The sequence below is a fragment of the Xiphophorus couchianus genome, chromosome 24, assembly GCF_001444195.1.
Source record: "Xiphophorus couchianus chromosome 24, X_couchianus-1.0, whole genome shotgun sequence".
In the NCBI taxonomy this organism is placed as follows: domain Eukaryota; kingdom Metazoa; phylum Chordata; class Actinopteri; order Cyprinodontiformes; family Poeciliidae; genus Xiphophorus; species Xiphophorus couchianus.
The window spans coordinates 17,212,838-17,234,236 of NC_040251.1; the positions used below are offsets into that span (position 1 = coordinate 17,212,838).

A 21,399-nucleotide genomic window follows, 5' to 3' on the forward strand; every position below is an offset into this window, starting at 1 on the left:
TGGATGGATTTCTACAAGGAAATCTATATGTCTCCCCCGGGGAGGATAGGAGGCTCTCTTCAACCTCTGGAGGAATCCTGTTTGCTCCATAATGGCCTTCTGGCATGTTTCTACCAGTGTTTTCTGTCAGTCTTATTCTTTTGGGGCTGTGTGCTTCATCCCTCATGGTCCACTTTCCCATGGATATCTGACACGCATTTCCTTCCTCCTCCTGTTTGCCCATCTGTCCATCTGAGCCTCTGACTACTGCTGGAAGAGGCTTTCCCTTCAACTTGTAAACCAGTGATGCATTTCTCTGAGATATCTGGAAATGATACACCAGTAATCATGTGAAATATGTACAAGTCCTGGACGGAGGGATGGTTAGTCTCGATGATTCTCTCTGTAGACATGAAACGAAACAGGGCAGATCGAATAAAAAAACGGTTTCTGTAGAAGGTTGTACAACTTGAGTTGCAGGAAGTCCAATATTTATATCAGGTCCAGAGAAATTATGTTTTAGGAAACAGGAGTGAAGAAATAATGTTGCTGAGGATGGAGTGTTTCCAAAGGTCCACCATCATCTTCACTGTCTTGAAAAGTTTGACCACACCACTGGACCAACCGATCCAATGTTTTAAAGGTTTATAAACTAAAGTGAAGAGGAAATACATCTACTTTCTGTCTAATAATTCAGATTATTTAATAAAATGTAATATTCTAGGATGTAGGATGTATAAATCTGTTTTCTGAAGCCAGCTTCTTAGAAAAACCTTAAATAACTCTACAGGTCAGGAAACAGATTGCAAGTGTAATGAAATTTAAACTGTATGTCTGATTTTTAGGCAGAAATGTTTCCTGTTCAGTGGAGGTTCATTTGATTACTTCTGGTTTATGTTTGTGGAGAAACTGTGGTTGGTTTAAACAACTTCCAGATGGGGAAATGTATCCAATTAGAGCAGAACTGGAGGGTCTCAATTAAAAGCAAGTTACCCTGCTGAAGTGAACTTTCTCTACACACATGAGCTGCAACAGCTGCAGCAGCTGCATTCATGGGAGATGAACTGATAGCAGGTGCCCTCAGTGGGAAGAAGACCACCCTGTCCCACCCCAGATTCAGCTGGATCAAAATCCCACAAGGGTCCACGCTAAGCTAAACACAAGAAAACAATAATAAAGCTGCATAGTTTTGCAATAAAAGATTGTTACATTGGCATCTCCTTGGGAAGATTTAAAGCTGCTTTCTTTAAATTTACATCTAAATTAAGAGGAAACAACGTAGAGCTCTTTTAAGTAGCTAATTATCATGGGTGTGTTTTACAGTTTAGTTTGTCATGGAAATATTGTAGTGTCCCATCTGCTCAAGGGTAAAATCCTTGTACTGCTTCTGTTGGAATCTATCCAGGTAACTAGTCCAGGAGCAAAACCAAACATTGTTTTCCTTATCAACACTTTCCAAAGACGTCAAAAAGCTTTTCCAGACCTGAAAGATTGTATATAGTTCCTTCAGTTTCATAGACACTGACATCCCACATCAACTTGGGAAAACTCCATGTCTCCCATGAATCTGCACAAGGCCAAAATTTGTTTCCCCTTGTGACTGTTGGTGTATCAGAATGTCTTATTGCTCTCAAAGCTGTTACTTCTTCATTTTTAGCATATTTCAGTCTATGGGAGCTGGATTATCATCAGGTTTTTGTTCATAGGGCCCACTCTTTGTCTCATAAATGTAGCTCATAATTCTGTGTCTTGTGTTTCTGTATCTAAATGTCTCAGATGTATTGCTCAAGGACTCTGCTAGTTGAAATTTCAGGTTTCTTTTTAACCTTCAGCTTTATTTGTTTTTCCTCCGGTGCTCATTGCTCCATTTGATTTTTAGCTATCTTTGCAGCAGCTTGTGCCTGGTTTTGTTTTAAAACCCCAACATAAGATTTCCTAATTAGTAATTAGACTGTTTGTTACAGAGTTGTTCTGATTCGACACATTTTAATCAGTGGGTTATTCACAAGACTGCAGAATTTGAAGACATGTTGGATAGGTTTATGCAACCCTTTGAATCAGTTGTGTTGGAGCAAACTTGTAGGTCTCCTGCACCTTAGAATTGGTGTTAAACACCAAGAGGATTTTATTTTAGGTTTAGAAATGTTTCAAAGGTTTAATTTTATTCTCTGTCTCGGTCTCTCTTGCAGAAAAAAGCAGTGTCGTTTTGCACCAGCTGATTGGAGATCCTCCACCGGATTCAATCGCTAAAGTTACAAGGGGCGGAGGAACTGTCTACAAGTTTACCTCAGCATCGTCATCAGGACAACGGGCCCAGAACTTTGTCCCCAGTCCATTCTACAGGGACTTCACCATCATTTTCCACCTCAGCGCTTCCACTCCTGCTGCATCCGTCCTCTTCTCCATCACAGACAGCGCCCAGAAATTCATGTACATCGGTGTGAAGCTCAGCACACCGCAGTCTGGTCGTCAAAAGATCCAGTTCTTCTACACTGAACCCGATTCTGAGTCTTCGTATGAAGCGGCCAGCTTTGACATTCCAATGCTTTATATCTATTGGAAAGTGTTTGCTCTGTCTGTGAATGGCGAACAGGTCAGTTTTTACTCAGAATGTGACAGGGATCCAGAAGTCGTGAGGTTTGAGCGCTCGCCTGATCCGATGGACCTGGATCCTGGAAGTATGATCTTTGTGGGTCAAGCAGGAAGAGCTGATCCAGACAAGTTTGAGGTAATAAATAAGTAACTCTTACAATTGTCTAAGTAGGTTTTATCTACTTAGTCAAGCCTTACTCTGTCCGTACTCCACGTCATGTTCACTTTCTTTCTAGTTCTGTAAGATTTCTTTTTTATTGAACATTTAATTGCCATTCTCTAGTGTGTGTCAACCACACACTTCTTGACAGAAGAATCCAGCCAAATTGTGGGCCAAGCACACAGTCCCATAGGGATCCTGCAGAACTGGACTGGTGGGTTTAAGCTGGTGCTGGATTCACCTGGTGTTGGTCCAAAGAGCTTCCAGAGGATGTTATCCCCTATAGCCTGCAATAGGGCCACAGAAGATGGTGTTTTCATTGAGACGCCTCCACTTCTGTGCTACAGGCCTGACAGAAACCTCAACTACCGGTCAGGAGAAATGGTCGGTGCCTTCTCTACTGCACCAGAACCCTCTTGTCATCTCCTTAGAGGACCACAGTCTACTTCCCATCTTTTCAGAGGACTTCCCCAAGCATAAGGACACTACTTAATGCTTGGAGCTAAAGCAACAGGGTCTGCTCAACGTCTCCGTAGCACTCCCAAAACCAGTGTTCACATCGGCACATAAGAGTGTTGATGAAGGTTGGATCCACCTTGTCCCATAATCCACAGTTTTCCAACAAGAGAGTCCACATTTTTTGCCTCTGTCTCCCATTCCTGTGCTCTGTCAAGAGTCCCTCTCTTCATAAATTTAACTATTCATGGTTCTTTATCATACTTGATTGCTTACAAGTTGTTTGTGTCCTTACAGGGTGAAATTAGAGAGCTAAGACTCGTCAGAGACCCTCAGGCATTTCAGGACTTCTGTGACTATGATGATTACGCAGATGAAGTGAGTTTTTCTGTAATCATCTCAATTAAAGCGAATCAAAACATTAGTTTAACACATTCCTTGTCGTGTCTCAGAGTTCTGGAGATGATGGCAACAGAAAGGCTGATAGGAAGCAAACAGGAAAGACGGTAGGTTTGTAGACTTCTTTAGATTGTCCAGTTAGAATAAACATAGATGTTTTAACTGTGTTGAGGATTTTGTGCATATTTATATTTAACATAAAATAAATCTCAGTTTCACACTTTTGCCCCCTCAGGTCTCTTCTACATCCCTCCATTCAGTCTCTAAGCCCACGATTTCACACCAAAAAGGAGCTGGAATCAAAACCTCAGGTGAAACAAAATCTAAACTAAATCAAGAAATATAGTCAAAAGTTATAGAACAACTTGGAGAAGTGAAACAGAAGTGATACCTCAGCATCCAGAAGCCTCTGCCAAAGATTAGTAATGCTGCGTCAAAGTCTAGTCAGCTAAAATATGTACTTGACACTAATTGTCTGGAACAGAGTATGCAGTTTTACCCCAAAGGCCAATTCTGTCCATTTTAATCTGCAACTGGAGCATTAAATATGACTCATAAGGCATAAGGTTGGCAAGGTCCACATAAACATCCTTCTTATATTTAAAAGTTAATTTGGTTGATATTTACTCTGGGTTGTGTTCCATATTCTGACAAGACGAGGATCTGGAATGATAAACCAACAGCTTTGCTATTTGGCTCAGCTCTCTTTCACCATTAGACTACAATCCGTCTATCTCCCGCTGAGATCTTAGATACCTCAGATTAGTCTATTTTTATTCATTGATTCTGCATTACATGCATTAAAGTAAGTGAAAACAACCACTGACCAAAAACACCAGCTTTAAGCAATCCATAAGAAGATAATCCTTACTGCATAACCAAAGTGGGCCCCTTTCCAGGAGTTGAATCAGCCTTAAGAAATTACATTCAATGTGTTTATTGCACATTAGATTTATTAGACAATTTCTTCCCACCTCAAGTTATAGTCTAGCCAAAACGTACAGAAATAAAGGTTGCAGACATGCTAGATTGCAATTTCCCATTAAATGGCCTTTGTTAGGGTTGTAATTTACTGCTAAATTATTTCCACAGAAACAAAACACTGACATCATGTATACCCTGGGGTAAACCCCACATCTTTCAAGAATCAGCCAAAGGCCAAAACTTGTTCCCCCTTGAGATTGTTGGTGTATGAAAATGTAATTATTGCTCTCAAATGTGCTGGTTGTTTATTTTTGGCCTGTTACAGTCTGTGGGAACTGGATTACCAGCAACTTTTTGTTCATCTGGTCCACATTATATCCTCTTGTTTTATTCTCTGTCTCGGTCTCTCTTGCAGAAAAAAGCAGTGTCGTTTTGCACCAGCTGATTGGAGATCCTCCACCGGATTCAATCGCTAAAGTTACAAGGGGCGGAGGAACTGCCTACAGGTTTACCTCAGCATCGTCATCAGGACAACGGGCCCAGAACTTTGTCCCCAGTCCATTCTACAGGGACTTCACCATCATTTTCCACCTCAGCGCTTCCACTCCTGCTGCATCCGTCCTCTTCTCCATCACAGACAGCGCCCAGAAATTCATGTACATCGGTGTGAAGCTCAGCACACCGCAGTCTGGTCGTCAAAAGATCCAGTTCTTCTACACTGAACCCGATTCTGAGTCTTCGTATGAGGCGGCCAGCTTTGACATTCCAATGCTTGATATCATTTGGAAAGTTTTTGCTCTGTCTGTGAATGGCGAACAGGTCAGTTTTTACTCAGAATGTGACAGGGATCCAGAAGTCGTGAGGTTTGAGCGCTCGCCTGATCCGATGGACCTGGATCCTGGAAGTATGATCTTTGTGGGTCAAGCAGGAAGAGCTGATCCAGACAAGTTTGAGGTAATAAATAAGTGACTCTTACAATTGCCTTGGTACCACAGGTTTTATCTTCTTTAATATTCTTGGATGCAAATCCAGAGCCAGCAACCAGTTAAAAACTATATTCCTTGTTGGAAAATGTTGGTTTTTGGACTTAGAAGGCAGAACTTTGGTGCTGAAGACATATTTTATATAAAGTGACCAAATAAAATAAGCTGAAATATTCAAATGTCTCACCAGTGAGGAAGTCATACTGCAGGTCTCAAACTACTTCTTAGTTCTAGTTGTTAACTATATTTTTTTTTACAAATTTATGCTTCTACTGTCTTACTTCATTACTTATAAGTTATTTGTTTCTTTTAAGGGTGAGATTGGAGATCTAAAACTTGTGGGAAACCCTCAGGCATTTCAGGGTTTCTGTGATTATGAGGATTACGCTGATGAAGTGAGTGTTTTAGTAAAAATCTTCATTTAAGTGAAGAAACACATCTGTTTGACACGTTTCTTTTCATGTCAGGTTTCTGGTGACGGGAGTCGGAAAGAAAACACTAAGACGGTTGGTTTGCAAATTTCTTAGCTGGAATAATAACTATCGGATATAGTTGTGTTGATGTTTTTTATCTAATGGAAAGTAACTTTTAGTTTGCCGCTGTTTTTGTTTTTCTCAGACCACTTTTCCACCCCTCCGTCCAGTACCTGTACCCCCAATTTCATCCCAGAAAGGAGCCAGAAGAGGAACCTCAGGTGAAAAGAATGAAAACTCAACTTGGAAATACTTTTTCTAAGTTGTTGAACGGTTTGAAAATGTGAAAAAGAAATGTTTCTTCAGAGTACAGTAGCCTCTGCCAAAGATTACTCATGTAGCGTCAAAGTCTCATCAGCTGAAATATGCACTTGATACAACTTGTCTGTACCTGAGAATGAAGTTTGGCTCCAAGCGCCAAGTTTGTCAGTTGTAATCTGTAAGTGGAGCATTAAATACGCCACTCATAACAAGCCACAGAGCTGAAAAGGTCGACTTCTGTGTTTAAAAGTTAGCTTAGCGCATTTTGACTCTGGGTTGTTAAGTGTGGTGTTTATCCCTTTTGCATTGCACCAATGCTTGGTTGTTGATAGTTTTCTGAATGAAAAATATTTAATTGCGTTTGCTGTCTTTGTGCACTGCGTAAAATAGATATGCAGGTAATTTTTGTAGGTCGGCCACTCTGGGAAGGTTGTTTTATGTTTCATATTTTCACCATTAGTAGACAATAATTCTCACTGCTGTTCACTTGCATCTCAAAGCCTTAGAAATGTCTTTGTAAGCCTTTCTGGACAAATGGATATTAATGACTGTTTCTTGCCTAAAATGTCTTCAGATTGGGGCATCATGCGTTGCATTTTGGGATTTTAAAACTTGTTTGATGATCTGAAACCATTTTAGTGCATCTATGTATTTTCTGGATTATTCCGCCTTTAAATTGTTGTTGCCTTAAGTAGCTAGTTAGCTTTATTAGCTGCTAGCGCTATTAGCTCATGGCTTATAGTCAGCCTTGGTAGATTTAGCATGTGTAAAGGTTAGCATTCTTGATTCTTAGCTTGAGTTATGGTTAGTTTTGGTAACATGTTAGCTTTAGTTAGCTTATTTAGCTTTTATACCCATTAGCTGTTGATTTAGCTAGATGCTAGCTTTCCTAGTTATTAGCATGAATAATAAAATATTTTAGCAGTAAGATGGTGCAGCTGTTAGATTGAGTAGAGATCAACTTTATAAAGTTGTTAGCTTGTTAAAAGGCTAGCCTAATTAGTATTTAGCATCATTCACCGCTAACTTTGCTAGCTGCTAGCTTCGTAAGTTGATACCTTGATTAGTTAATTAGCTATTGTCTTAAGTGAAAAATATTTTTTGGAGATGAGATTTTCAAGGTTCAGGGTTTCATTTGAAACAATTTGATAAAAAAAAGCATTGCCTTTTAAATTTGTTAATCCTAAACAGGCTAAATTGTTGCTCTTCTTAGGAGGCAAAGGTGAGAAGGGCGACAGAGGAGAGAAAGGCTTGAAAGGGGACCGAGGTCCTGCAGGGCCAAAGGGGGATTCAGGCAGCAGCTCAGGCTCAAGTTTTTCCTCTCAGGGTAGAGAGCATGGCGACAAAGTAAGAAATCTCTAATTTCTGAGTTAACATTGACATCTGACACAAATAACCAGTTTTCTTTCTTTCCTTCTAGGGAGAAAAGGGTAAAAAGGTATGTGAACTGCACTTATTTGATTTTGGGGTAGTGGATTCTTACACAGTCACCGTGAATAAATGGAATTTGCAAATACATCCTAAAAATGGTATTTTAATAGTTAAAACTTCAAATAGGCCTTCATGTCCATTAATACTCACAACGGAAACTGTCTTAGCACTACAGCTAACGTCTACAGTCTTCCTTATCTACACTTTTGAGCTTTGCAGCATTGTGTCCAGATTTCAGCACCACAACCTGCATTTTCTGTTAAATATTTTATAGATGGTGTAAACATCTTCTAAATAGGTGTGAAACAATAAGGAAAGCATGTATGAAGAGAGATTGAACAGTGAGGTTATAGGAAGTAGAGGTCCTAACGGTGGATGGCTTAATGTAATTTTCAAAGTGAAGGTTTAGAGAAGAGGATGGTGGCATGGTGGAGTGGATGGGGGCAGGTATCAGGGTTGATTGGTAACAGAAAGAGAACCATTAGTTCTGTGACGGTGAAAGGGGAGCGATCAGTGGACCATCAGTGATGTAGATCTAAGCAAAGTAACACCAAACATCTAAAAGCTTGCCTACCTGTTATTCTCGCCAGGGTGATACTGGTTTTGGATATCCTGGCAAAAAGGGTGAACGTGGCGTTCAGGGGCCCCCTGGTCCTCCTGGTCCTCCAGGACCTGCAGCCGAGGTTTTCAATCTCGGCGACGGCTCTGTTGTGCAGCCGTTGGCTGGTCCAGCTGGGCCACCCGGGCCACCAGGGCTGGAAGGGGCTGAAGGACCTCAAGGGGCTGATGGACAGCCTGTAAGTGCGAGAAATTAAAAAGGTTAAATAAAAATATTAGTTTTTTGACCATTTCTTTTTCCTTCAGGGTGATCCAGGAGAGGATGGAAAAGCTGTAAGTGTCATTTTAGCAGAACTTTTCACTGAATTGACTGATTATTTATCCATTGACGTCTTTACTTTTATGATTTTTTTAGGGTCCTGCTGGACCGCAGGGTATTCCAGGAATTCCAGGAACGGCTGGTATGAAAGGCCAAAAGGTGCGATACATGAAGACATTATGCTAATCATGTGAAGTCTCTATTTACGGTAATAATTTGTTATCTCCGAATCATTCCAGGGTGAATCTGGAGACGGTTCCCCTGGACCAAGAGGTCCCCCAGGTCTTCCAGGACCTCCAGGACCTGGCACTGGTGATCGTCCAGTATGTGAAAATATCCGCCTTTCTAGCCATTACTTCACTTGTGAAAACAACAAACTCTAACCACAGTGAATGTTTTTGTAGACATTTGTTGACATGGAGGGTTCAGGATTCCCAGACTTGGAAACTTTCCGGGTAAGTTGTTCAACATTAAGAAAAGAGTTAAAAAATATCTCAGAGTGACAGTTATGAAATGTGATGGGCAGGGTGCACCTGGTCCTCGTGGGCCCCCTGGTCCGCCCGGCCGTCCTGGGGCACCTGGTACTTCAGTACTCGTCGGACCTGATGGTCCAGTAGCCGTTGGACCTCCTGGACCGCCTGGACAAGATGGAGTCCCTGGCCTACCAGTGAGAAACCAATTTGTATTGTGTTTGATTACTTAGTAGTCAAAGGGTGTAAATCTGTATTTCTGTTGTTTTCAGGGCCCACCTGGACCTCCTGGTCTCCCTGGCAGATCCGGGTTCAGAGGAGAAAAGGTAAAACTGATTATCGTCTACATAAAAGTCTGTTGTTGCTTTCTAAATCGGACAAAAGGGGTTCCACAAGGTAGGAAGGGCTACTTCAGTTTTATTTAGGGCTGACCAACCTTCAGATTATTTAAAATGAAACTAAAATACTCATCTTTCTGATAAACTACAACCAGAACTTTACACATTCTGGATAAAAAGATACGCCAGAGCTCTAACTTTCTGGCTGATGATTTTAGAAGTTGCACCAATATTTCCACCTCCTCATGATGCCATCTACTTTATGAAACTCACCAGTTCTTTCTGCAGCAAAACAGACCCATAACATGATGCTGCCACCCCCATACTTCACAGTCAGGATGGTACAACATCCCAGTTCTTCCTCCAAATGTAGCGATGATCATACTGGTCAAACAGTTCCACTTCAGGCCACAAGGTGTCTCCAGAAATGAATTTTTTTGTGCATTTGCAAACCACAGTTTGTTTTTTCTGTTTCTTTTTGGAGTAATTTCTTCTTCGTCACTGAATGGCCTTCCAGCTCATGTCGGTACAGAACATGTGTCACTGTGCAGCTTCAGCAGCATCTTCACAGGGTCTTTGGCTTTTGTTTGGGCATCAATTTTCACTTTTTGGACCAGAACCAATCTCCTTCCTGAGCAGCATGATTGAAAAGTCCCATCATGTCAATCCTTGCGTATAATTGTTTTAAGTTTCCCAAGCCATGACGTGATCATCTGGTATTTCTCTCATTGAACTTCTGATTTTGAGGAATCTGACACTTTCTCTCATTATTGCGACAAATGAAAATTATTTAGGTAATTGTAAATTACATAAAACAAGATTAATTTGGTCTGCCTTTAGCAGATATTGAAAAAGTTGGATTTTTCTTTTTATTCAGTGTATGCAAACTTTTGATTTCCACTGTCGGTGCTGGTAAGTTCTCATCCCCAAATCTCAGTCGTGATAATGCGAGTATGCGTTATCCTATAAGGCACCGTTTAATCAGACACAAACCAGTACTTTTTACTGGTGGTTGTGGGATGAAGGTAGTTTATTTTCAATGTTATGGTTTGACAACAGCGCCTCCTGCTGCCTGTAGCCATGTCAGTGTTTTCATTTTCTGCTTGCTAATGAAACCACCTGCTTTTATGATGATTTTGCCTTTAGCAATAATGTTTTAATTTCTATTCTTTAGGGCGACGGTGGTGATCTTGGCCTTCCTGGTCCAGCTGGGGAAAAGGTTAGTTAAAATAGTTAAAAATAAAACCCATAAAGATTTGTTTACTGTTTAAAAATAATAGGAAATGCTGCTGCAAAACCACATAGGTTTTCTGTTGCTTTCTTCTAGCAAGACACAACGGACTCCAACCCTTTCAATTACTTCTTCTCTTTCTTTGCTCCATCCTCTTCGGTGTGTAATGGGTAGCAGGTACTGGGTTGGGTCGGGTTTCTTCTCTGCTGATCTGCTTTGCTTTTTAACATTTTCCATTTCCATAAAGATGGCAATGTTTCAAATAAAGCTCTATTTCTTCTTCGTTTGTCTAAATATTTAGAAATCTGCCTCTGCTTTTCCACTTTTTGAACGTTTTCTTTCTGTTTTCCTCTAATTTTTCTCCTTTCAGTGACAAATATTAATCGTCTAACATAATTTTCCAAGACAAAACACCATATTTCTGCTTGTAATCCTGACTCAGGGTGGTCAGGGCGATGCGGGAAGGACGGGTACTCCTGGGCAGTCTGGTTTGGCAGGACTTCCAGGTCCCATGGGACCAGTTGGGCCTCCAGGGCCTCCTGGACCACCGGGGCCACCGTACCTCGCTGGCACTGTGAGTAATGGTTTCAAATTTAATCCCTTTTATGACAGGATTAAAAACTCTAAATCACAAAAGTGTAAAACTGTTCAAATATTCTTTCTAATTCACATTTTCTCCATGCAGAGGAATCAAAATGAGGTGCTAGATGCCCTGCCTGGCCTCAGAGGTCCACCTGGACCACAGGTAGCCATATTGGACACAGTTGGTTCTCTGATTATGTCATCCTTATACTATCTGATCTGAACTGTATCGTGTTTTCAGGGTCCACCTGGCATTGCTGGTCTACCTGTAAGTAATGGAAATGAATCCTGTGGTTCATTTTCTTTAGCTGCTCTTGTAATTACGTCAGATTCAGTTTTTGAAGCTTGTAGGATAAGAAAACATGATAAAGTTTGTAAAGTACAACCAATAAGTCACTTTCTGGGAATTGTAGTGTCAAAAATTATTTGTAGTAAATAAAAATATTTAAAACTATTGTTTTTAGCAGAACTAAAAATCAACTGGACTGTTTTTCTATAAGCTGCTGCCTTGTTTTAGGTGCTCTTTTTTTGTAAATCTTACAACTGGTAAATAATAAAATAGATTTTTTTGTGACAAATTTTCCAGAAAAATCTGCTAAACTTTTTCACATAAATGTTTAATGTTGAAAAATGTTTTTCCACATTAGTGCTGTTGTGTTTTATTGTCTGTTAGCATCAATGCTAACCATACAATGCAGGAATAGCTGGTCCAGCTAAGTTCCCTTAAAGGTCATCCGTGCCCTACTTTATTTATTTTATCTATTAGTTAAAAATTAAATGTAAAAATGTTTAATTGTGGTTTGTAGGGCAAGCCAGGTTTTCCAGGGGATCATGGAGCTAAAGGAGCAGAGGGACCAAGGGGACCTCCTGGGATTCCAGGCATTGATGGATACCCTGGAACACCAGTACTGATCATCTTCATCATGCCATTTTTCCAGACACATAATAGTTAAATGTGTAATTTAAGAAACTAATCTTTACTTGTCCTGATTTCTTTAGGGTAAACAGGGAGAGAGAGGGGAGAAGGGAGAGACGGTGAGTTTCCTTTATTTCCTGAATAACAGCTAAAGAGGGATTGGTTGAAGGAGGTTCAGAAGATTGGTGAGGCCAATTGGTTTAAATGTTGAGAAAAAGATTGTTTGCTGTAAGAGTGGATCTAGAGAAAAGTCAGAGAAACTGCAGTGCTGTATGATGAAGCAAGTGACGGTGGTTTGTTGATATTTGCAAAGGGCAGCAAGAAGGTGGTGAGGTGTGCGGGTGAAGTAACCGATAGGTTAGATCGGCACAATAATATTTGTTTCCAAATGGTTAAATCTATTGAGAAATGTCTGGAAATTTTGAATGAAAAATGTAAGGGAATCTTGTCTTTGTCCTGTCTAACTTTATTATCTGCAAGGAAAATATTTTCTTGTTCAACCAAAATATTTGCTTTAAAACTATTTGCCTAATTTGGTATTTTGAGAAGAGTCTTAATTTTGTTGTTGAAAAATGAGCTAATTTATATTGTATAGCTTTAAAAAAGACTAAAAGGTGTTCCACAGGGTTCTACATTCAGACCTCTTTTGTTTTCTGTTTTTTTGTTTGTATTAGTTAATTGTTTGTTCAAACACTGATGCTAAAATGTCATTTCAGAATCTTATTTTTAACTTCAATTTGAAGTTTTGCAGGTGCTAATGTGCTTTAATCTTACACTACAACACATTCAGTAAGCGTTAACCCAATTACATATGAAAAAATATGTTTGCTGTTTCTTAAACGTGTTTATTCTGAACTCAGGGTCGTCCAGGTCGAGACGGTGGACCACCTGGACCACCTGGACCGCCTGGACAGCCAGGACAGATTCTCTACCAGCCGTCGTCAAGAGATGTGAGTCAGAGCTCTAACTATAAATGTACATTAATTGGAAAATGAAATTAACCCTTCAACTTGTCACCATCCTCTCCCTCCTTCACTGCACGGTCACTGCCTGCCTCACCGCTTGTTACTAACTAACCTAACTTTGTCTTGCTAGTTTAACGAGGTTTATTGGAACGATTTGGGACAGGTGAGTTGATGCTCCCTCAGTTCCCTGAACTAAACTAAAACTCACTGACGTTTACCAAGTAAGAACCAGGCTGTTCTGTGTTTAATGAGCCGTCTCTCCTCCTCCTTTAGAGCGGATCAGGGCGAGCAGGACTCCAAGTACGTATCGATGCATCTACCAACCTCACTTTATTGAGACAAGGATTCAACTTAAAGTAATGGTGGTATGTCGTTTGATTTAGGGATCAGCAGGGCCTAAAGGAGACAAAGGGGATGCTGGTGCTCCAGGATATGCGCCTAAGGTAGGACAGTCCTTTTAGTGAAAATCTATCCACATCCCTCCACTAATAACACAGATGAGCAGATAAAACCTGGAAAATCTGAATCTGACCAACCGACTATAATGTGGTGGTCGATCTGAATAACTTCTAACCAGCGATGGAGATTGCATATTTTTGCTCTCATTTTCAATGTTTTGAAAGAAAATATATACTTTTTATCTTGCAGGGACAGAAAGGAGAGCCTGGCATTATCATGGGACCTGACGGGAGACCGTTGTATCTGGGAGGCCTGACAGGACAGCCGGTACACCAATGCAAAACATCCTCTGTTTTCCTTGGCTTTCTTCGATCTTAAGTATCAGACATTGAGCCATGAATTAGATTTAATTAAGAATTAAAGTGACTGTTGTTGATTCGCAGGGTGAGAGAGGAAGTCCTGGCCCAGTGGGACCTCCTGTATGTACTGATTTAATACTTTTTCATCTGTTTGACAAGATACCAAGATTGGGCAAATGTGACAAGAGTAACTATTTCTCCAGGGTCCGCAAGGTTCTTCTGGACCAAAAGGAGAGATTGGTATTCCTGGGAGATCAGTATGTTTCTGTTCCATTAAGGAAAAATTTTAAATTATCGTTTTTATTAAGATAAGAAAATGACTGAAGGATGACTTTAATATTTCAGGGTCGACCAGGATTAAACGGGGTCAAAGGAGAGAAGGGAGACTCTGGCGGTGGGTCTGGATACGGTCACCCTGTAAGTGAAAAGCTTTGGTGTTGGATGGAACAAGTGAGTCATGAAGATGTTATTCATTGTTTGTTATTTCTCAGGGCATCCCAGGACCTGCGGGGCCCCCTGGACCCCCCGGACCTCCAGGCGTGAGTTGGGTGGAGACATCTGATTTCCATTTAGATCAAAGAACAATGACTTTGTCTCTGACTGTTTCCTCTCTTTGTTTTAGGGGCATGATGAGTACTCAAGGTATTACGCAGGTAAGGTTTCAGACTTTCTTTTGTACGAATCAAAGTTTCACAAACAAAATTTGCTGTTATTTATGTTTTAATTCCTCATTTTTTTGCACAGTTAAAGGAGAGAAAGGCGATCCCGGACCACCAGGAATACTTGAAATTCAAGGTAGCATTACTTGATGTTCATATATATGAAACTAACACAACATGAGGTAAATATTTACAGTGTGTGCCTCTATCCTTCAGGTCTGGGAACAGGCTCTGACTTTTACACTTTAAAGGTAAAATCAACCACTATTTCCACAATTCCAACTGTGTTGCGGGTTAAATCAGTTTGTTTTTAAATGAAAACCGTTTTGGTTTTGTCCAGAATGAGTTGAAAGGTGAGGAGGGTTTGAAAGGAGAGAAAGGAGAACCAGGCGGTGGTTATTATGACCCCCGATACGGAGGAGGAGCTGGCTCACCAGGACCGCCTGGACCACAAGTAAGACCACCGTTTACATCCATTTCCTCAGTATTTGGTAGAATTGCCTTTGAACGGTGTGATTTGGGTCAAATGTTTTGGGTTTCTGTCCTCAAGCTCCTCACATTGGTTCAAACGTTGACTTTGATGTACTTAAGCCACTTTGGCTGAATGCTGAGTATCATCGTCCAGCTGGAATAATGTTGTTTCCTCGTGATGCCATCAATTTATGAAGTGCAACAATTCCTCCTGCAGCAAAAGAGCCCCACAACATGATGCTGCCACCACCATTCTTCACAGTGAGGGTGGTATAAGCATTCCTTTAGTTTCATCAGATCACAGGAAATGTCTCCACAAAATAAGGTCTTGTCCCTATGGACATTTGCAAACTGCAAGTTGGAGTAATGACTTCTTCCTCGCTGAGCATCCTCTTAGTCCTCTTAGTCCATTTAGTCCAGACACATTTCACTGTGGGTCATGAAACTGATTTACCAGCTTCAGCAGCATCTTCACAAGGCTGTCGACTTCTGTTCTGGAGTCATTCCACACATTTTGGACCAGAACCCGTCTACTATCTGAGCTGTATGATGGTCAGACATTCCCATCATGTTGATACTTGTGTATAATTACTTGAACTGCTGAATTTGGCATCTTCAAACATCTGGAAATTATTCCCAAGGATGAGCCAGACTTTTTTACAGGATGCATCCCTACTTTAGTGGGTCACAGACATTCAAGCACTGATGAAATGATGAAAGTCTAGAATTGTTACACATGTGATTGGTTTGGTGAAAATATATGCATTTTAAAGGTTGAATAAATGTCCACGTGAAAATTAGTCCACAACGTAGAAGCATGATATTTTCTGCTAACGTTTTTACTCTGAAAACAATAATATATATATTTTACATCCATAAGCGACACAAAGATAGATGTCTGGCATTTCCTGTTACTAGTTTGAACATAATAACTTTTAAAAAAACTAGAAGTTATTAACTCTGAATGGAAAAAAACCATTTCTACCTTTTTCTGTCTGGGTGAGATTCCAGTGTCCTGACTTAGGGACGATCAAAGTTGTCTCTCTGACCAGGGACCAAAAGGAGAATCAGTTGTTGGTCCACCGGGCCCTCAGGGGCCTCCTGGACCCCCAGGAAGAGGCTATGACGGTCAACCTGGACCACCAGGCCCACCAGGACCTCCAGGTCCATCTCTGTCTGGGCCCTATGGAGGAACACAGAGTGAGTCCAGTTACAAAAACAAACTCAAACTATGACAGATTATTCTCTCTCCTCATCTAAAGTTAACTTCATAATAAAACTTTTAATATTATGTTATTATGTGTTTTTGTGTGAATTTCATTTGTACTCTTGATGTTGAAATTTAAATTAGTACCTCCACAAACACATTTATGGGAAATCAAAGAACTTATGTGTTTATTCACACCTATTTAGTTTAATAATGACCCACACATTGTGATGAAACGGCTGCATAAACTGTCACACCACATTATTACTTGATAAACTCTTAATTATGATATTAACAAATCCCAAAAAACTGAAAGTAGAGCTGCTAGTTCCAGGAGAGCAGCAACACATAAATATATTTTTAAAAACATTTTTAATTACTCTCAAGTAATTTGTAAGAAATTTTCTTTTTCCTCACACTTCATTATATTCTATGAAAAATTAAGATTGGTATTTCGGTAATTTTGTTTGAGATATGACTGCAAACGTAGGAGGGATATATGCTTTATTATTTTATTTATTTACTTTAGTCTTTACAAGTATATAGTACCACAGAAAATAGGATGATGAACCATTGTTGTCCTTAGGATTGAATTTTATGTCTGTGAAAGGTTTATTAGATGCTGAAAGGTTTTTGTTTTTCTGTTCCTTCTGCTGTTTGCATTTTTCTACATCTCTAGTTTCATATTTAAAAACTTAACACTATAAAATATGTGACTAGTAGTTATAGTGTATATACTCAGCAGCTTTCTGGCTTTTTCTTAATTTTCTGGACAAACTGAGTTTTAAAAAAATTGTAGAAGAAAAAGAAAACAAGAAAAAGGAAAATATTAGCTTTTGTTTAGAAATGTGTTAAAGGTCTTTCTTTTTCTGTGGTTTATTACAGCTATCAGTATTCCTGGACCCCCAGGACCTCCTGGAGCTCCAGGTCTTCCAGGACACTCTTCAGGAGTGAGTTTTTGTACACATAGATTTTTTTAGATTGACGAATATGATTTTTAATCTCAAATATTATGAAACATATCCCAAAGACGAGGATAATTATTTAAATAATTACTTGAAAACCATGAAACTGAACAATCTTCATGGACTTGCAGCTGTTTTTTTTTTCTCCTCTTGGATCCATGGTAGCATAAAGAATCAAACAAATGAATAAAACAGGATAAGAAGATGCCGAGTCATCTTTTTGTGTTTGCAGGTGACAGTGTTTAGGACTTATGACACTATGGCGGCCACAGCTAGAAGACAGCCTGAAGGATCTCTGGTGTATGTTATCGACCAAACGGATCTTTACGTACGAGTCCGGGATGGAGTCCGACAAGTTCAGGTGAAACTTGTTTCTGAGTAATGATCCAATATTTGCCAGAAAAACTTTTTAAAAATTCAAATTTTTGTTATTTTCAGCTTGGGAACTACATTTCTTTACCAAGTGCATCGGTGAGTGTGGTTTCCTGTTTTCAGTTTTTAAACCACACAGCTCTTCTTGTTTTTTAAGCCATTAAACATTATTTTCAGGGCGTCGCAGTTGAGGCGTCGCCCCCCGTCATCCAGACCCCATCACAGTCAAACCCAGACTCTGATCCCCGGTACCGACCCGACTCACGATACCAGACAGATCTGGTTTACCCACAGCCGTCGAATCCCAGATATCCCAGTTACACGGACCGCTTCAACCAGCCGGACGGTCGATATTTGGATCCCCGCTACTCGGTCACCCGTCCTCAGAGACCGCCGCCTCCGGTTCCCCAGGCTCCCATCCACAGACACACCTCAGGACCAGCGGTAAGACAAGATGGACGTATATTTATAATGAAATGAAGAGCAAGTCTTGGTAAAAATAATATTTTGAGTACAGAGCTTTTAACCCCCCCAACAAACAATTCCTATACCAGAAATACCTGAAGGATTTTCTTTTTCGCTTCACTTTTTGAAAGAAAAGAAATTTGCTTGTTCTAGTACATGCCTCAAGCAAGCAATTGTTTCTTAGTAGTTGAGCGTCCAGACCCTCTGTAGAAAGTGAAGCATTGAGGAAGGGGATGCTTTTTACCAGCAGTTTTGGATTTGTACCCTGTAGGATTTTGGTTGCAATCCAAAAATGTCAGTTTTGGTTTTTTTTACATGGTTTTTGTCCAACAGGATGTCGTCTTCTTCTTGCCACTCCTCCATAATGTCCAGATATATTGCGTGGACAACTTCGACAACCAAAAGAATCCCCTTCTTTGTTGTTTTCTGAAGAATTTAGTCAGTCAAAATCCACTCAATCTGTGCGAGTATTCTTTGAGATGTGATTTGTTTCCTCAGCTCCACCTGATTGCGCTGAACAGCCCTCAGAAGGGCGGCATGCGAGGCATCTCTGGCGCAGATTTCCTGTGCTTCAGCCAGGCCCAGGCCATCGGGATGAAGGGAACTTTCCGAGCCTTCCTGTCCTCCAAACTGGAAGATCTCAACAGCATTGTTTACAACTCCAACAGGGAGAACGTGCCAATAGTCAACCTGAAGGTGCTGAAACTAATCTGCTTGATAAAATAAAGCCCTGAAGTTGTAAAAGCTAATTCTGATGCATGTTTGTTTGCAGGATGAGGTTTTGTTCGACAACTGGAACCGCATTTTCAGCGATAGCAGAATGAGGGACAATGTTTCGATCTACTCCTTCGACGGCAAAGATGTTCTCCAAGACGACACATGGTGAGGCAACACTACACAAGACTAAAACCTGAAAGTAAAGGGTCACTACAGCCGCTTTGTTTGCTGCTCCAAGGCCAGAGAAGATGATGTGGCACGGGTCGACAAGCAGGGGTCAACGGAACGTCGACAACTACTGCGAGGCGTGGCGTGTCGGGGAACGGGCGCTAACGGGCATGGCGTCGCCGCTGCAGAGCCGCAACCTGTTGCAGCAGAGCTCCAGCAGCTGCTCCAGCTCCTACATTGTGCTGTGTGTCGAGAACAGCTACATCCATGACAACAGGCAAAGATAGATCTAGTTTAAGCTTCAATTTGTCTGCACACCGTTTGTGTTGCATTGTATATATGTTTTTATCATGAAATATCACTTTATGTTTGTTTAGCCTGGATTTATGGTGCTAGAGAGAATCATCCTACACATCTGGTTAAACTCAGGTGACTCAGTCTTATGTTGGAGGTATATCATTGTTTTCTTGCTTACTTTTGGTTTCAAACTGCTTCCCTACTCTAAGATTAAGGCAGGCCAGGAATTAATCTTCCTTTATTGTGATTCATTCATCCATAATATCCATCCACCCTTCCTTTGTTCTCCGACTTTCTGAGATTAAGTCACATGGGTAACAAGTTCAGGAGGGGAACCTGTTCCAAGTGATACTCTGCAGCTATATTAGGAGAGTCCAGGACATTTGGAAGGTATTACAGTCCCCCAAGTGGATTCTGGGTGTCTTCACGTATCTCCTCAATGCAAAATGCCTGGAGACAACTCTAAAGACCACCTAAAGCACCCAAAGCACCTCAATTTCTTTCAATGTGGATGAGCAGTGGCTCTACCAATAGATCTACTAATGGCTTTCCTGGTCATGGCTTGAAGATGCAAACAGAATCATATAGCCTGCAAAAACCAAAGATGAGTTCCTGAGGTTCTCAAGCAAGCTGCAACTACACCTTGAGACCTTGGTGACCAAACTTTACCTTAGTGAAGATAGACATGCTTTTTTCCAGGAAGCTTCACTTTGTGCCAAGAATGCGAACAGCGATCACACCTCTAGATTGGCTCTTCAAGGACTGGATATGCCAACAAAATGCATTGGCAAACAAGGTAGTGAGCTTTCTCCACATCCACAAAGTCAATTTGGATTGGATAATTAAACTCCCCTAATGGTAAACACCTCATTACAGTTCTCTTCCTGAATATAATGGTTCAACAACTGGTCTGGAACATTCTTTCCAACACCCAGAAATACATTTTCCAAGTTTTTGTTTGAAACAATTTTCACACCAAAAACTGTCCATTAATTTCTGTTAGGTCAGCATGACATGAGAGCTGAACGTACCAGAGGAACCACTCTGAGTAATAATGGTTGTTTTCTGACCCAGTTACAGTTCAAAGGCCTGAGAACTGTTTGGATAACCTTCATAATTGGGACATTACAGTAAGGATGTGCAAAGATGAACAAGTTGCCAGAAACGCCTGATTGTTTGGAGGAGAAACAGTTACCATTTTTTGCCATATGAAGACTAAGACATTTGCTTTGCTTCAATGCTATGTTCGCTTGTCTTTTCCATGTTGGAGAGTGGTGTAGAAGAATTTAGAAGAATTTCAAATTAAAAGTTGGATTTTTCAATTTCTCTAGGAAGTGATGATGCTACTGTAACAAAAAGAGGCTTTTTACACATTTTTATCTGGACTTAGGGACCATAGCCGCCCGCTGAAAATGCTTATAACTGACTATTTTAATAGTTCTGAAAAAATATTCTTCAATATGCATTATTACGCAGAGTGGAAACATCTACAGTCTATTTTATCTCTCCTTGTGGGTGTTCAGCCAATCAGCTGCAAGAAAAATAAATCGCGCTCCTGGATTGGCTGCCTTGCAAACCCCAGCCGATAGTAGCATTATTTTTAGGTATTCCAGCTTCCCCAGCTGCCTTTTCTTGTAATTTTTTTTAGATATGCTCAGCCAAAAATATGCAAATAACTTGGAATCACATTCCACAGAAAAATAGGTGAGTAGGCGTGTAAATCCAGTAAATCCAAGTGACTGAACAAACCAAAGATTAGATGATTCTTCTCTGTGAAATATATATTTTTCACTTCTGTACACTGACTGCAGCCCACGGCACATGAGTATTATCAATTTATCACTTTGCTACAAGATGGAGAATATTTGAAAACTATATTTTATATCAATAACAAAGGGATATTTATTAGGTTTTTTTTAAATCAACTGCTTTTTTACTCCGACTGTAACGTGTGATGTGATTTGCTTTCAAAGTTTGAGAGCACAGATATAAAATGTATGAACAGATATGTAAGGATTCAGCCATTAACCTGCTGTGCACTGTTTTTATTATAACTTCAGCTAGAGATTGTTTCTCTGTCATCCTGGAAAGAGATGTCATGGTTGAATAAACTTGTGTGGGAAAACGTGATGGTGCGTTTTTTAAATTACTTTGGGAAGTTCAGCTCCTAAAAAAAACCCATCGTGCTCATTTGATCGTCTGTGGGAACAAATTTTTTAGGGAACAAAGAGTTGAAGACGTAATGGAAGCAATTTTATTTGATATAAAATGGGTTTGGTCATA

General features: G+C 40.3%; 2 protein-coding genes across 6 annotated transcripts in view; one reads left to right on the forward strand and one right to left on the reverse strand.

The window, feature by feature from the left end:
• The window catches only part of LOC114140904 (collagen alpha-1(XVIII) chain-like), a 35,869-nt gene extending 14,623 nt beyond the window's left edge, over positions 1-21,246 (forward strand). For 3 of the 5 annotated variants that reach the window (XM_028011206.1, XM_028011201.1, XM_028011205.1), the window contains exons 2-46: positions 2,169-2,707; positions 3,485-3,565; positions 3,640-3,693; positions 3,822-3,897; positions 4,926-5,464; positions 5,808-5,888; positions 5,961-5,999; positions 6,112-6,187; positions 7,441-7,574; positions 7,648-7,665; positions 8,249-8,455; positions 8,523-8,549; positions 8,632-8,694; positions 8,775-8,858; positions 8,940-8,990; positions 9,062-9,202; positions 9,278-9,331; positions 10,518-10,562; positions 10,671-10,733; positions 11,017-11,148; positions 11,260-11,319; positions 11,398-11,424; positions 11,963-12,061; positions 12,156-12,191; positions 12,933-13,022; positions 13,168-13,200; positions 13,311-13,337; positions 13,421-13,480; positions 13,686-13,763; positions 13,880-13,915; positions 13,999-14,052; positions 14,141-14,212; positions 14,287-14,334; positions 14,418-14,448; positions 14,540-14,590; positions 14,671-14,705; positions 14,795-14,908; positions 15,978-16,125; positions 17,018-17,082; positions 17,330-17,458; positions 17,536-17,568; positions 17,647-17,913; positions 18,433-18,630; positions 18,707-18,816; positions 18,890-21,246. In XM_028011206.1, coding sequence (XP_027867007.1) covers positions 2,169-2,707; positions 3,485-3,565; positions 3,640-3,693; positions 3,822-3,897; positions 4,926-5,464; positions 5,808-5,888; positions 5,961-5,999; positions 6,112-6,187; positions 7,441-7,574; positions 7,648-7,665; positions 8,249-8,455; positions 8,523-8,549; positions 8,632-8,694; positions 8,775-8,858; positions 8,940-8,990; positions 9,062-9,202; positions 9,278-9,331; positions 10,518-10,562; positions 10,671-10,733; positions 11,017-11,148; positions 11,260-11,319; positions 11,398-11,424; positions 11,963-12,061; positions 12,156-12,191; positions 12,933-13,022; positions 13,168-13,200; positions 13,311-13,337; positions 13,421-13,480; positions 13,686-13,763; positions 13,880-13,915; positions 13,999-14,052; positions 14,141-14,212; positions 14,287-14,334; positions 14,418-14,448; positions 14,540-14,590; positions 14,671-14,705; positions 14,795-14,908; positions 15,978-16,125; positions 17,018-17,082; positions 17,330-17,458; positions 17,536-17,568; positions 17,647-17,913; positions 18,433-18,630; positions 18,707-18,816; positions 18,890-19,106 — 4,622 coding nt within the window. In that variant the 3' untranslated portion in view covers positions 19,107-21,246. The remainder of the gene's footprint in view (positions 1-2,168; positions 2,708-3,484; positions 3,566-3,639; positions 3,694-3,821; positions 3,898-4,925; positions 5,465-5,807; positions 5,889-5,960; positions 6,000-6,111; positions 6,188-7,440; positions 7,575-7,647; positions 7,666-8,248; positions 8,456-8,522; positions 8,550-8,631; positions 8,695-8,774; positions 8,859-8,939; positions 8,991-9,061; positions 9,203-9,277; positions 9,332-10,517; positions 10,563-10,670; positions 10,734-11,016; positions 11,149-11,259; positions 11,320-11,397; positions 11,425-11,962; positions 12,062-12,155; positions 12,192-12,932; positions 13,023-13,167; positions 13,201-13,310; positions 13,338-13,420; positions 13,481-13,685; positions 13,764-13,879; positions 13,916-13,998; positions 14,053-14,140; positions 14,213-14,286; positions 14,335-14,417; positions 14,449-14,539; positions 14,591-14,670; positions 14,706-14,794; positions 14,909-15,977; positions 16,126-17,017; positions 17,083-17,329; positions 17,459-17,535; positions 17,569-17,646; positions 17,914-18,432; positions 18,631-18,706; positions 18,817-18,889) is intronic. The other 2 variants (XM_028011202.1, XM_028011204.1) reach the window with 2 other exon arrangements.
• Positions 1-21,399, reverse strand: part of LOC114140903 (uncharacterized) — a 1,158,965-nt gene that overhangs the window by 1,010,606 nt on the left and 126,960 nt on the right.